We start from the raw sequence: 12,974 nt of genomic DNA, 5'->3' as shown, positions 1-12,974 counted from the left end.
ATGGACTCCACCAGACCTCTGAAGGTGTGCTATGGTATCTGGCACCAAGACGTTAGCAGCAGATCCTTCAAGTCCTGTAAGTTGCGAGGCGGGGCCTCCATGGATCTGACCTGTTTGTCCAGCACATACCACAGATGCTCGATTGGATTGAAATCTGGGGAATTTGGAGGCCAAGTCTACACCTTGAACACCTTGTTGTATTCCTGAAACCATTCCTGAACCATTTTTGCTTTGTGGCAGGGCGCATTATCCTGCTGAAAGAGGCCAATGCCATCAGGGAATACCGTTGCCATGAAAGGGTGCACATGGTCTGCAACAATGCTTAGGTAGGTGGTACATGTCAAAGTAACATCCACATGAATGGCAGGACCCAGGGTATCCCAGCAGAACATTGCCCAATGCATCACACTGCCTCTGCCGGCTTGCCTCCTTCCCATAGTGCATCCTGGTGTGTTCTCCAGGTAAGTGACACACATAGCCGACCATCCACCTGATGTAAATGGCCATCTTCTTCCATTGCTCCGTGGTCCAGTTCTGATGCTCACATGCCCATTGTAGGCGCTTTCGGCAGTGGACATGGCTCAGCATGGGCACCCTGACTGGTCTTCAGCTATGCAGCCCCATATACAACAAACTGCGTTGCACTGTGTGTTTTGACACCTTTTAATCAGTACCACCATTAACTTTTTCAGTAATTTGAGATACAGTAGCTCGTCTGTTGGATCGGATCACAAAGGCCAGCCTTCGCTCCCCACGTGCATCAGTGAGCCTTGGCCACCCATGACCCTTTTCCTTCCTTGGACCACTGCTGACCGAGAACACCCATCAAGGGCTATAGTTTTGGAGATGCACTGACCCAGCCTAGCCATCACAATTTGGCCTTTGTCAAATTCGCTGAGATCCTTACACTTGGCGATTTTCCTGCTTCTAACACATCAACTTTGAGGACAGAATGTTCACTTGCTGCCTAATATATCCCACCCACGGTGCCATGATAATGCGATTATCAGTGTTACTCACTATACCTATCAGTGGTCATAATGTTATGGCTGATCGGTGTATTGGAAGTAGTAATGCGCCAAACTTATAAAAAAAGTGTTCTCTAATGTTTTCAGCCCATTATTACCATAGGCGGCGGTGGTAAAGCTACGTGACACTAACTCTGAGGAATTGGCTTCCTCTCCGGCATTGGCCAGTGTTAAGAGAACTCAGTGGTGTACTGTCCTAGTTTGGGCATCTGTGTGAGCACATTATGTTCTTGTCTTGTTGGATAGGATGGACGGACAGAAATGGCACATCCGTAACTTTTTCACACAGCGACAGGATAAGTTGTGTTCGGGAGATTAACTGAGTGAAGTCAGCTAAAATATCTACAGAATGTATTACGCCAGAGAAAAACGTGACGGACCAAGGCAAAGGTTTGATACGATTAAAATGATATGATTGAAATGTAAAGAAAGGTCTTGACTCCTGTTTACCTTTTCATTTGTAGGCACTCTGCACTTTTTCCCCGCATTGACTGGTAGATCATGATGACCTCACTGTAGTTAACATGGCGATGGATGACACATGAGGAAATAAACAACGGTAGCCCAACCAAAGACAAGGAAAGAACATACATGTGGATAGGAAGCTGAGCCAGCGGGAAACAATCACACTGGTACGTCTGCCTCTAACCACAGAGGAGGCTCAGACACTTCTGCCCCATATCTTGACCATTAGAGGGGGGGTTTCATCTGTCCTCTTATCGGTGGTTAGGAGCAGTACCCACTCCGACAAGTAAACATATGGCCACAAGAGATGCTACAGTGCCTTTTAACACTTAATGAAGTCTTCTGCAAGTGTGAATTAACAAACAACTGAAACCAAATACACCTAAAAACACCTCAAAGGTGTAGTGAGGTCACAGAAAAGGCCAGATGGCTCTTCAGTGATTCTCAATGTTGTGAATCACAGAAATGACCAAATGGAAGAAATACACCTGAAGATAGTTTAACAGGGACATATATGAGGGAGATGGAATCCAGGGCCACTCATTTGCAAGAACACACAAACTCACCACACCACACACACACACATGTTTGTATGGCTATCCTCATGGGGACCAGAAAAGAGAAATTGCATGCTCCCTTGCCCTAATCTTAATCCCAAACCTAACCCTAACCTTAACCTCAATAAAGTAACATGTATGCCTACATTTTATCTAGATGTAATGCCTAACCTTAACCCTAAACTTAACCAACAACACCTGGACCTTAAAGAAACCCCAATTCTAACTCTAAAATTAATTGTAAGTTTGACCCTAAACCTAAACCCCGAGCCGGAAATGTACTTTTGCCTCATGAGTATAGTTAGACCTAAAACACACACACACACACACCTGTCATCTACATAGTTATGCTCCTGGTTGTGTCCTCTGGTAGAGTCGTAGAAGCGGGTGGGAGAACGAGACCTGCGACTGTGGTGTACTTCATCATCCAGACTCCTGACACAGAGAAAGGGTGAGGTCAGATGTGGACATGTTGGAGGAGGGCATTATTTCAGTAGTGGTAACAGTGGAGGTGTTGGCAGTGACAGTAACAGTCATACTGGCAGCAGTCGCTCGTTTAGGGTCACAATAACCAAAAGCTGGTTCTACCCCTCTCTGTTCCCCTCTCACCTCTGAGTGGGGACATTGGCAGGGCGGGATCGGCCCCTGCCCTTGTCCTCTCTGTGAGGGGAGACAGATCGAGAACGATGCTGGGGTGTCCTCTGTTGCTCCGGCACCTCCAGAGTGGTGGCGTTGGGATCCCTCGGCTGCCTCTCCCTCTCTCGCGAGCCCCTCTCCACATCTATACACACACACACACACGCACACACACACGCGCACACACACGTCCACACACACGTCCACACACACCATACAGGCCGAAAGCAGTGTTAGTGAACATAGACTTTCCCGATCACAGCCTTCATGTTTTAATACGACCATACTTATTCAACCTCCTCATGTTTAATATGACCATACTCATCCAACCTCCTCATGTTTAATATGACCATACTCATCCAACCTCCTCATGTTTAATATGACCATTCTCATCCAACCTCCTCATGTTTAATATGACCATACTCATCCAACCTCCTCATGTTTAATATGACCATACTCATCCAAACTCAAGGTTTTAATATGACCATACTCATCCAAACTACTCATGTTTTAATATGATCATACTCATCCAAACTCCTCATGTTTTAATATGATCATACCCATCCAAACTCCTCGTGTTTTAATATGATCATACTCATCCAAACTCCTCATGTTTTAATATGACCATACTCATCCAAACTACACGTTTTAATATGATCATACTTATCCAAACTCCTCATGTTTTAATATGACCATACTCATCCAAACCACACATGCCAGTTGAAGTCAAGGATGCACATGGTTCCTGCTAACCCATGACTCCTCCCCCAGGAGATTATTATTGTTTAGCTTCAATTAAGAAATAAACTGCCAAGGTGACGAAACAACAGAAACTATAATGCATTCACACTGAACAAGTATTATCTTAAGGTACTGCAAATATAGTCTGAATGTTGGTATGACTACTTTTTTTAATTTCTAAAAGAAAGGAAAAGTTCATAAAAGCTAATAATGGATTTGTTTCTGTTTGCGGTTAGCAGCTTCAATGTGGAGGTATTCAATTATATATTTATTTCTGTCTTTCAAAAAACACACATTTTCCATTGGCCCAGTGTTCTGAAGGGGGCTGAGTGACATATAAAACGGTAGGCTGTCGATGGAATGTCACTCTGCCAGAAACCCAGCGGTCTCAAGCCCCACCCACCTTTAGACACCAGTCCAGCATGATCATACTCAGCCTCTGTGATGCGCTGAGAACCTGCACAATAATGAACACATAGAAACACACAGGCCAAGGAACAGGATGAGCAGACCACAGTGATATAGACAATGGAGCTCAGACAGAACAGACACACACGTAAGCCAAACACACACACGCACAAACCGACTCACCAACTCACTGACAGTCACTTTCATGCTAAACCGTGGTCCAACTATTTTTCACACACACATAAACTCCTCATAATCACACACAAACATTACAACACACATTATGCATGCTAAAGACTACAGAGAACTGCGCGGACCACATACAACACAGACACGTCATATTTATAACACAGAGTTTATCCCAAACACACATTTCCCATCTGGGACTTACGCTGCAACTTCTTGTTGGGAGTGTCGCCGTGGGTTTGCCTTCGGGGCAGGTAAGGGGAGGGTCGTGGAAGGGGGATGGACGACTGGTCGTGGGTCTGCAGCTTGTACCAATGAGGCTTATCGTCCAGCGGGGCTGTCTCAAGTTCTATCAGGACCTGCGGAGGAACATTCGGAACGCAAAACGGCGCGGTCAGACCAAAGACAGCAGCTCCCACGCGTGCCTGTGTCTCTGCTCCTCTGACGTGTGTGCGCGCGCGTGTGCGCGGCGGTGTGCGCGCACCTCGCCCAAGAACACGCTATCCTCGTCAGGAAGGCGAGGTTGATCCCAGATGGTCAACTCCAGCATGTGTTGGCGGAAGTCTTTGCGGTGGACGTGGGAGTAGACAAATGTCTGGTTCCACTTGGGCTCACCGCTCTTCTTTACTGTCTTAGTCCTCCGCTTGCTCTTATCACTACGCACGCACACGCGCGCACACAAACACACACACACACACACAGAGATGAGTCAACATCCAGTATTTATTTATATCGTCCAGTACGCCGGTGATGTTCTCTGCTGAGGTACCTGCGGTCCGGCAGAAAGTACATTTTGACGTAAGGGTTCCTGGGTCGCCCGTCTGAGCGTGGAGGCAGTTCTGTGGCCTGGAGCACGTTCACTATCAGCTGGTGTCCCACCTTATCATACCACAGTTTCACCTGTACACACACACACACACACACACACACACACGATGACTAGCAGCCAACATATCCAGGTGAATGTTACAATGTGGACTACAGGCTAACCCAAACATCATGTTACATGACGGGACTCGAGACAATCCCTCGGTGTGGACTCACTGAAAGTTGTCCGGGCAGTACCTGAAAACACACACGCACACAATGGACCTATGAACCAGAGTACACCATATACAAACGCATAATAATCCCAGAATTTGAAAGTGTACACACGCACACACACAAAAAAAAACGCAAGCACCCTCGCACACAGTGGCACAGTCACACACACAAAAAACACACACAGTCACGCACACACCACCAAAAAAAACAACAACACCCTAACACACACACAGCTGCGTGTACTTACTGCTAGCTGTCCAGGCAACAGCTGTGGATTGTCTCTGGGAGGGCTAGTGGGGGACATGACTGATATAGATGGCCGCTCCATCTTCTGGGACTCGAACGAACTGGAACCTGCTGTGAGGGCAGAAATAGGACAACATACATCTTACCCAGTTAAACCCCCGATGGCTAGGAAAGACAGACACACAGACTGATACAGACTGTCACACAGGCAGAGGAAGAGTGGGGGGCAGAAAAGAGAACAAGACCAGAGGGGATACCTACTGGATTCTAATGGAGGGTGCGATGTGTCTGGGATTCTTGGGATGTCACTGGAATCAATCAGAGGTATTAGTTAGAGAGACATGTCTGTCAGAGAGACCAGTCAGAGAGGTCAGTCAGAAAGGTATCAATCAGTGATATATCTGTCAGAGAGATATTAATCAGAAAGGTGTCAGTCAGAGATATCAGTCAGAGAGATATCAGTCAGAGAGATATCAGTCAGAGAGATATCAGTCAGAGGGTTATCAGTCAGAGGGTTATCAGTCAGAGAGATATCAGTAAGAGAGATATCAGTAAGAGAGATATCAGTCAGAGAGATATCAGTAAGAGAGATATCAGTAAGAGAGATATCAGTCAGAGGGATATCAGTCAAACAGACATAGAAGAGAGAGTGTATTTATTATCTTTGTATACAACAAAATCCCTGGTCTTTAGAGCTGTAATGGTACATGTCCTCGTATGCATTTAGTATGCATTTAGTATGCATTTAGTATGTATTTAGTATGCATTTAGTATGCATTTAGTATGCATTTAGTATGCATTTAGTACGTATTTAGTATGTATTTCGTATGTATTTCTGCACTGTAGCGCAACACTACCACACCGTGACCCACACTATGCAATACGCACCTTAGGTTAAGCATACCGTTGAAACCCCCAGGGGTTCACTCTACTGTACGCTATGGTCAACAGGTGGGTGTTTGTTTCATTATGGATAAAAGGGGAAGGGGTCTGAATAATGTAGCTTTGCTTTCACAAAGGAGAAGAAAAGTCACACCAAACCGTCATAAATAAAAAATAAATAAAAAAAACCCCACAGAAATTACACAAATTCTCTTGCAACTTCTCGTGACAGTTCACTGGTTCAACCGTCCTTTCACGGAAAAATAATCCGATTCATTAGGAACTTCAAGAGTTCCCATCCGATTACTTTCACCAGTCCTTTCTTTATAAATCTAGGATATTATGGACCTCATCTCACCAGTGCTACTGAAACAGACAGAATACACTTGCATCCAAACTAAAAACGCAACCATAATCTGAGATTCTCCATCTCCTGGGTTCAAAGAGTCCATCTTCCTGACTCACCCGATGGGCCGGGACACCACAAGGTCCACTTGAGGTTCTGCTTGGGAATTCACAATGATATTGTAAACTTCTTTCTGGGTTGCTCCGGGCAACATCTTGCCGTTCCACTGCAGAACCTCATCCCCTGAAAAAACACAATGACCTGTCATTCTTCAACAACGACCAGCACAAACACACACACACACACACACGCACCCACACACGCACAGATACACAGTAAGTGCACACATACACACACGCATAGATATGCACATGTACAGTATGTACACACACACACTTTGCATACCAGCTCGTAGGTGTCCCACGATGTCTGCCAGACTGCCCTTCTTGACTACAGTAATGAAGGCTCCTAGTCTACCCCCCTCTGTGATCCTTCCCCCGACCACCTAAAGACACACACACACACACACACACACACACACACACAGTCACGTACAACAGTGGGCACAGGACGCACAAGACCACCCCCGCTCAAAGACCCAGTCCAGCCAAAGTGTAACTTCTGTGTGGTGTGACCTCTGACCTTCAGGCCTAACAGTGCCCCAGCCTCTTTGGGCATAGCGCTCCTCTTGCTCAGGGTGATTCGTCCGATTAGATGGTCACCCTCTTTGGATGGCTGCCATGTCACTGGATGCTGAAAACCACACACTGATTCAGGCTAACAGACTGTGGGAAATTACATTACACTTAACCTACTGCCTCTCTCCCTGTCTCCGCCCCCTGTGTATGAGTCTCTACTTCTCTCGTTCTTCCCCTCTTCGTCCATCTCTCTGTGTCTTTTTCTCTTTTTCTGTGTGTCTGTCTGTCTCTCAATTCAATTTAAATGACACGATTATAAGGGATTTATTGGCATGGGAAACATTGGTTCTCTATCTCTCTCTGTGTCTGTCTGTCGGTCTGTTTGTCTCTTTTTTTTGTTCTTTCTGTCTGTATCTCTCTGCTTTCGCTCTCAGTCAGTCTCTGTGTCTGTCTGTCTGTCTCTCTTTCTCACCCATACATACACATGCATGCATACACACAATCAACCCCCGCCACCCACCCACCCCCCAAGCATCTGTAGATGGAAAGGAAAATCGGTCACTTACGTGCCACACAGTGGGGTCCAGTGGGTAACACTCCCAGTCTCCTAAAGGAGAAACAAAGACCAACTCAAACAGAAGGAGACAACGTGCACACACAAAAACACCCCAGAGTAGCAGCAATGGTAGAGGAGGTGTATACACAGGACATACCAGCTGAGCTTCCACTATACACAACTGAGCCACATCTGGACCTTCTTAGGGCAACTCTGTTTATTTAGCATGGAGACGGGACACTTCACCAGAATCACCCAGAGCAAAACACGCACACTCCACTTAGAGACAGGGAAACAAGCCGAAATCTCGGCGTGATGTTTGTTTGTGGACCTCTTCAAGGAAGTCTAGGTAAAAGAAAGCAATTGTGTCTTGACTGTGTCGATTTAAGAGCTACTGTCCCAGTGCGCATTGTGGCGCATCGACAAAGTCAGTAAGTGTGAGCACTCCCCCCCTCCCGGAGAAGGACGGAGATGCCTGAACAGTATTCTGCTGCCAATAAACGCATCTTAACATGTCAAGCTCAGAGCTAAAAAAGGAAACATTGCTCGCTACTGCATTGATATGTTTAGAAACTAGTTTTGATCAATGTCCTCTGCCTGTCATGTTATCAGGTAGCTTTGTCTGGTTTTAATCCAGTTTGGCTTGTGGAATCAATGGTATTTCTGGTGTACACCATTATCAACAACTACTGCTAGCAAATAGCGATGTATCTAGCTAAGACACGCAAAGCCTAACAAGGTCTCAGAAGGTAGAACTGCGGGGCATGCTAATGGATAACGTCAATGGTAGGTGCAGGGTGATGGTTAAAACTCTTAAGAAAGGAACTAAATCATGGTTAGCATTGTCAGTCTCATAGCATGGAGACATGACTGTGTTACAGAGGCATCCTGCCTGTGGCTCCAGCCTGAGTCCAAGAGCTCTGTACCCCAGGGTGATCCTATTCAGGACATCTTTCCTATCTTTCAAGGCCGAGTCATGACCAAACTATCAAAACTCATACAAAAAAGTGCATAGACGCGCACATAAACATCCCGCAGGGCATACACCCAGCAACCAAAACCCAGTCACCAGAATAGTAAATATTTAAACACACAACAAGCTGAAGTGTAATCCACCGTATGTTAAAATACCGTACATTATCGACAGTACAAACGCAGCAAGAACAACCTCCCGTGTTCAGTCAACTGATCCAAAACAGCCATCTGATCTCATTACCGACCTGTTATGAGGCGAAGCAACACCTGGACTTCAGATTGCTCCGGTGAACACAGCTGCCTCAGACCAAGCAGCTCTCGATAGGTGCTAGCTCGTATTAACGACCACCTCCCCCGTGAGACTTTGTTAAAAGGGTGTCGGGACCACACACACATGCGCGGGCACGCACGCACACACACTCACAAACTGAAACACACTTCCTTCTCGCCCAATGAGAGAGCGCGCTGGTTTTAAACAGTGCCCCGGCATGTCTTCTAAAACAAGAGAAGCACCAGCTCCTGCCAGGCTCTCAGGTCTCCAGTTGCAGTGTGGGACGTAGACATTATCGACAAGCTCTTTCACAGGCCAAAACAACGCTGGCCCTCGACTAGTGAGTCAGTGTTGCAGTCCTGGTTTGGTCAAGATATAAGGGTGGGATGATGGACCTACACACCCCCTCAATCACCCCTCCCTTTTCCCTTCTCTCACCTCTCTCACTGACGCTCTCGATCTCTGCGTCTTCACAGCTGCTGTACTCTGGCGTGGTACCTCCCTCTTCCTCTGAGCTGCTGACGGACGTCTGTCTCTTGCCGGCACCGGCCCGTTTGGACTTGTAGGGCCGTGGCGGGGGCGGCCGCAAAGACTCCGACTGGTCCGAGCTGAGTGAATCATTACGCAGCATGCTCTCAGCCTTCTCCCGTTTGGATCGGCGCAGGAGTGGGTCTTGACCAGGTCTCGGGCCCAGGCCTGACCCAGGGGGCTCCCTGAGTTCTGGGGGCTGGAGCAGTGGAGGACCAAGGTCCGGTGGCCCCCCAACACCCCCCAGTACCGTCCTCTGGCCCAGCATAGCCTCAGGCTGGCCAACAACGCCCCCAACACCCTCAAACCCGATCCCAAGCCCCCTGCCTCGCCCCTGGGGCTGTAGAGGGTACCTGCCCCCCAGAGTCTCCCCTGGCTGGGGCTGGCCTAAATGCCGGGGGGTGTTGGGGTCTATATGGTAGCCCTCTGTCCATCTGGGGACCCCCCCTCCCACAGGGTCGTGGTCCAGAGAGCGGCCCTTACTCAGCCGTCGGCCTTCCCTCCGTTCCCGCTCCCTTTGGTCCCGGTCCACTGACACCTGGGTGTGGAGTCTGGGACGACCCGGCCGTCGCTCCACTCGACCTTTACCGTTCTGATCCCCAGGCTTTCTCCTGACGGGTTAGAGAGAGAGACAGAGAGACAGATAACTAATGACTGTTACCATTAGTCAGTCAGTTTAAAGCAGGGGTCTAGTATGTTGGTCAGTTTAAACCAGGGGTCTAGTATGTTGGTCAGTTTAAACCAGGGGTCAAGTATGTTGGTCAGTTTAAAGCAGGGGTCTAGTATGTTGGTCAGTTTCAACCAGGGGTCTAGTATGTTGGTCAGTTTAAACCAGGGGTCAAGTATGTTGGTCAGTTTAAAGCAGGGGTCTAGTATGTTGGTCAGTTTAAACCAGGGGTCAAGTATGTTGGTCAGTTTAAAGCAGGGGTCTAGTATGTTGGTCAGTTTCAACCAGGGGTCTAGTATGTTGGTCAGTTTAAACCAGGGGTCTAGTATGTTGGTCAGTTTAAACCAGGGGTCAAGTATGTTGGTCAGTTTAAAGCAGGGGTCTAGTATGTTGGTCAGTTTCAACCAGGGGTCTAGTATGTTGGTCAGTTTAAACCAGGGGTCAAGTATGTTGGTCAGTTTAAAGCAGGGGTCTAGTATGTTGGTCAGTTTAAACCAGGGGTCAAGTATGTTGGTCAGTTTAAAGCAGGGGTCTAGTATGTTGGTCAGTTTCAACCAGGGGTCTAGTATGTTGGTCAGTTTAAACCAGGGGTCTAGTATGTTGGTCAGTTTAAACCAGGGGTCAAGTATGTTGGTCAGTTTAAAGCAGGGGTCTAGTATGTTGGTCAGTTTAAAGCAGGGGTCTAGTATGTTGGTCAGTTTCAACCAGGGCTCTAGTATGTTGGTCAGTTAAAAAGCAGGGGTCTAGTATGTTGGTCAGTTTCAACCAGGGGTCTAGTATGTTGGTCAGTTTCAACCAGGGGTCTAGTATGTTGGTCAGTTTAAACCAGGGGTCAAGTATGTTGGTCAGTTTAAACCAGGGGTCTAGTATGTTGGTCAGTTTAAAGCAGGGGTCTAGTATGTTGGTCAGTTTAAACCAGGGGTCAAGTATGTTGGTCAGTTTAAAGCAGGGGTCTAGTATGTTGGTCAGTTTAAAGCAGGGGTCTAGTATGTTGGTCAGTTTAAACCAGGGGTCAAGTATGTTGGTCAGTTTAAAGCAGGGGTCTAGTATGTTGGTCAGTTTAAAGCAGGGGTCTAGTATGTTGGTCAGTTTAAACCAGGGGTCAAGTATGTTGGTCAGTTTAAACTAAGGGTCTAGTACTTTTCTAGTATGCGAGTCACCTTTTCAAAACAAATACATTTCCCAAGCGGCATGTTTTGTTTGTAGCTATTGATACCCTCTTCATTTGTCCTGTCACCTGCATCCTCTCCTGGTCCTTAGTGTACAACATAAAGCACTCCGTGTTCTATCATTATTCATTGTAAAATATGGTCTAATCAACTACTCTAAGAGGGTCACTTGAGCATCAGATTTTTTTTTTTACTTCTTCTTAAAGTTCTTAAAGTTCTGTTTTCCTGAGTTGTATTTTTCATGGTTTAGGATTATACAGATTTTTTTCTCTCAGAATTAATTAAGAAACAATTTGGAGGATTCAATTACATCAGAAATGTTCCCTGTCTGGAAGGAAATCATAACATTAGGGGAATATGTGTGTTACAGGAATTCCCCCTTAATACACGTAACACAAACATATACGAATAATAAATACAAATGATATACTTACTCATGACATACATCTGCCAGGAAAGCATAGTTTGCGGTTTTGAAAAGGTTTAATGATAACAGTGGTGGCATAACCCACTGTGGCAATGCACACATGGTAGCTGGCTGCTTAATGCATCTCAGTAGTTTGTCTAGAACAGCTTGCAGTGGAATGTGTGAACATTATATGTACTTTCAGAACATTTTGGGGAGCTACTCGTAGCCTACTGTCAGCTCGCGTCAACCCTTTGGAGACCACTGATTTAAACAAAGGGTTAAGTAGGTTTACAGGTTAACCGTGTGTGTGTTTGTGGCAGGGGCTTACGGCGGCTCGCTACGTGACCGCTGATCCATTCCGGGTGCCAGTCCTGGTTCAGTTAGGCGATTGGGTTCGGGGGGCCCCAGGGGGACCTGGGAGCGGGAACGGAGCTTCTTGTCACCAGGATTCTGGCCACACATGGCCGGGTCACTGATGCCTGAGCCTAAACCGGGCTTCCCTGGACCTGAGAACCACTCCCCTGGCTTAGTGAGGATTTCCTGCTGCTTACGGCAGTTATTACACACCCACATCACCTGGAGGAACACAAAACATGTAGAGTTAAAACAAACTGTACACCAACCTAAAGATGCTTCCTGCATGTTTGGCCACCAGTTGTAACAGTGGTGCTGTTGAGCTAAAACAGACACAAATACACCTGGAGGGCAAATCATTAGAACAGCATTTGGTTGTGTATTATAAGTAGCTATCACTTTTTTCAACTCTGTCAGAACAAATTTGAAGTTTTGCGTCACCAGCGTACAACGGAACCCCATATGCCAACAGAACAGTGTGGATGAGAGGGCTTTTGTGATTCAAATAGTATGGCATCTATTCTAATGACCAGTTTGGCTTACATTCTTACAACAAAAAACCACAGATGTCCCAACCCAAAAATTTATATATCTATAACTCGAGGATCCAAACAAAAACACACACACCAAGCTGCTTGTTTTTGAGAGGAGAGTGGAGAGGTGATGATGAAAACCAAGGAGATTAGGAAAGCTGGGAAATGAAATAGGTGGCAGCAGAAAAAGGGGAAAACAAGAGAGATAGGGGATATATTTGTCAAGAGGGAGCCCTGTGACTTGGATAGGGGCTCAGTTTTTCATACCATTCTTTCATTCATGTGACATCACATCAGTTACCAAACATTTTATTCCTATAAAACAATGTGAGACT

The 12,974-nt window shown here is 46.5% G+C and overlaps 1 protein-coding gene across 17 annotated transcripts in view; it reads right to left on the bottom strand.

Moving 5' to 3' along the window:
• LOC105010640 (regulating synaptic membrane exocytosis protein 3) overlaps window positions 1-12,974 on the bottom strand; it is a 59,718-nt gene that overhangs the window by 12,789 nt on the left and 33,955 nt on the right. For 10 of the 17 annotated variants that reach the window (XM_034292648.1, XM_034292649.1, XM_034292653.1 and 7 more), the window contains 16 exons: window positions 12,081-12,328; window positions 9,418-10,118; window positions 7,744-7,784; window positions 7,182-7,292; window positions 6,945-7,044; window positions 6,659-6,782; window positions 5,573-5,619; window positions 5,313-5,431; window positions 5,066-5,086; window positions 4,791-4,921; window positions 4,506-4,677; window positions 4,227-4,380; window positions 3,831-3,884; window positions 2,660-2,831; window positions 2,381-2,485; window positions 1,479-1,541 (listed from right to left, as the gene is read on the bottom strand). In XM_034292648.1, coding sequence (XP_034148539.1) covers window positions 1,479-1,541; window positions 2,381-2,485; window positions 2,660-2,831; window positions 3,831-3,884; window positions 4,227-4,380; window positions 4,506-4,677; window positions 4,791-4,921; window positions 5,066-5,086; window positions 5,313-5,431; window positions 5,573-5,619; window positions 6,659-6,782; window positions 6,945-7,044; window positions 7,182-7,292; window positions 7,744-7,784; window positions 9,418-10,118; window positions 12,081-12,328 — 2,363 coding nt within the window. Of the gene's footprint in view, window positions 1-1,478; window positions 1,542-2,380; window positions 2,486-2,659; window positions 2,832-3,830; window positions 3,885-4,226; window positions 4,381-4,505; window positions 4,678-4,790; window positions 4,922-5,065; window positions 5,087-5,312; window positions 5,432-5,572; window positions 5,620-6,658; window positions 6,783-6,944; window positions 7,045-7,181; window positions 7,293-7,743; window positions 7,785-8,953; window positions 9,239-9,417; window positions 10,119-12,080; window positions 12,329-12,974 lie in introns of those variants that run through there. The other 7 variants (XM_034292655.1, XM_034292659.1, XM_034292662.1 and 4 more) reach the window with 4 other exon arrangements.

The sequence above is a fragment of the Esox lucius genome, chromosome 6 (genome assembly GCF_011004845.1).
Source record: "Esox lucius isolate fEsoLuc1 chromosome 6, fEsoLuc1.pri, whole genome shotgun sequence".
Lineage (NCBI taxonomy): Eukaryota > Metazoa > Chordata > Actinopteri > Esociformes > Esocidae > Esox > Esox lucius.
Note: the sequence above shows the minus strand (reverse complement) of the source record. Positions and strands in the feature narration are given on the sequence as shown.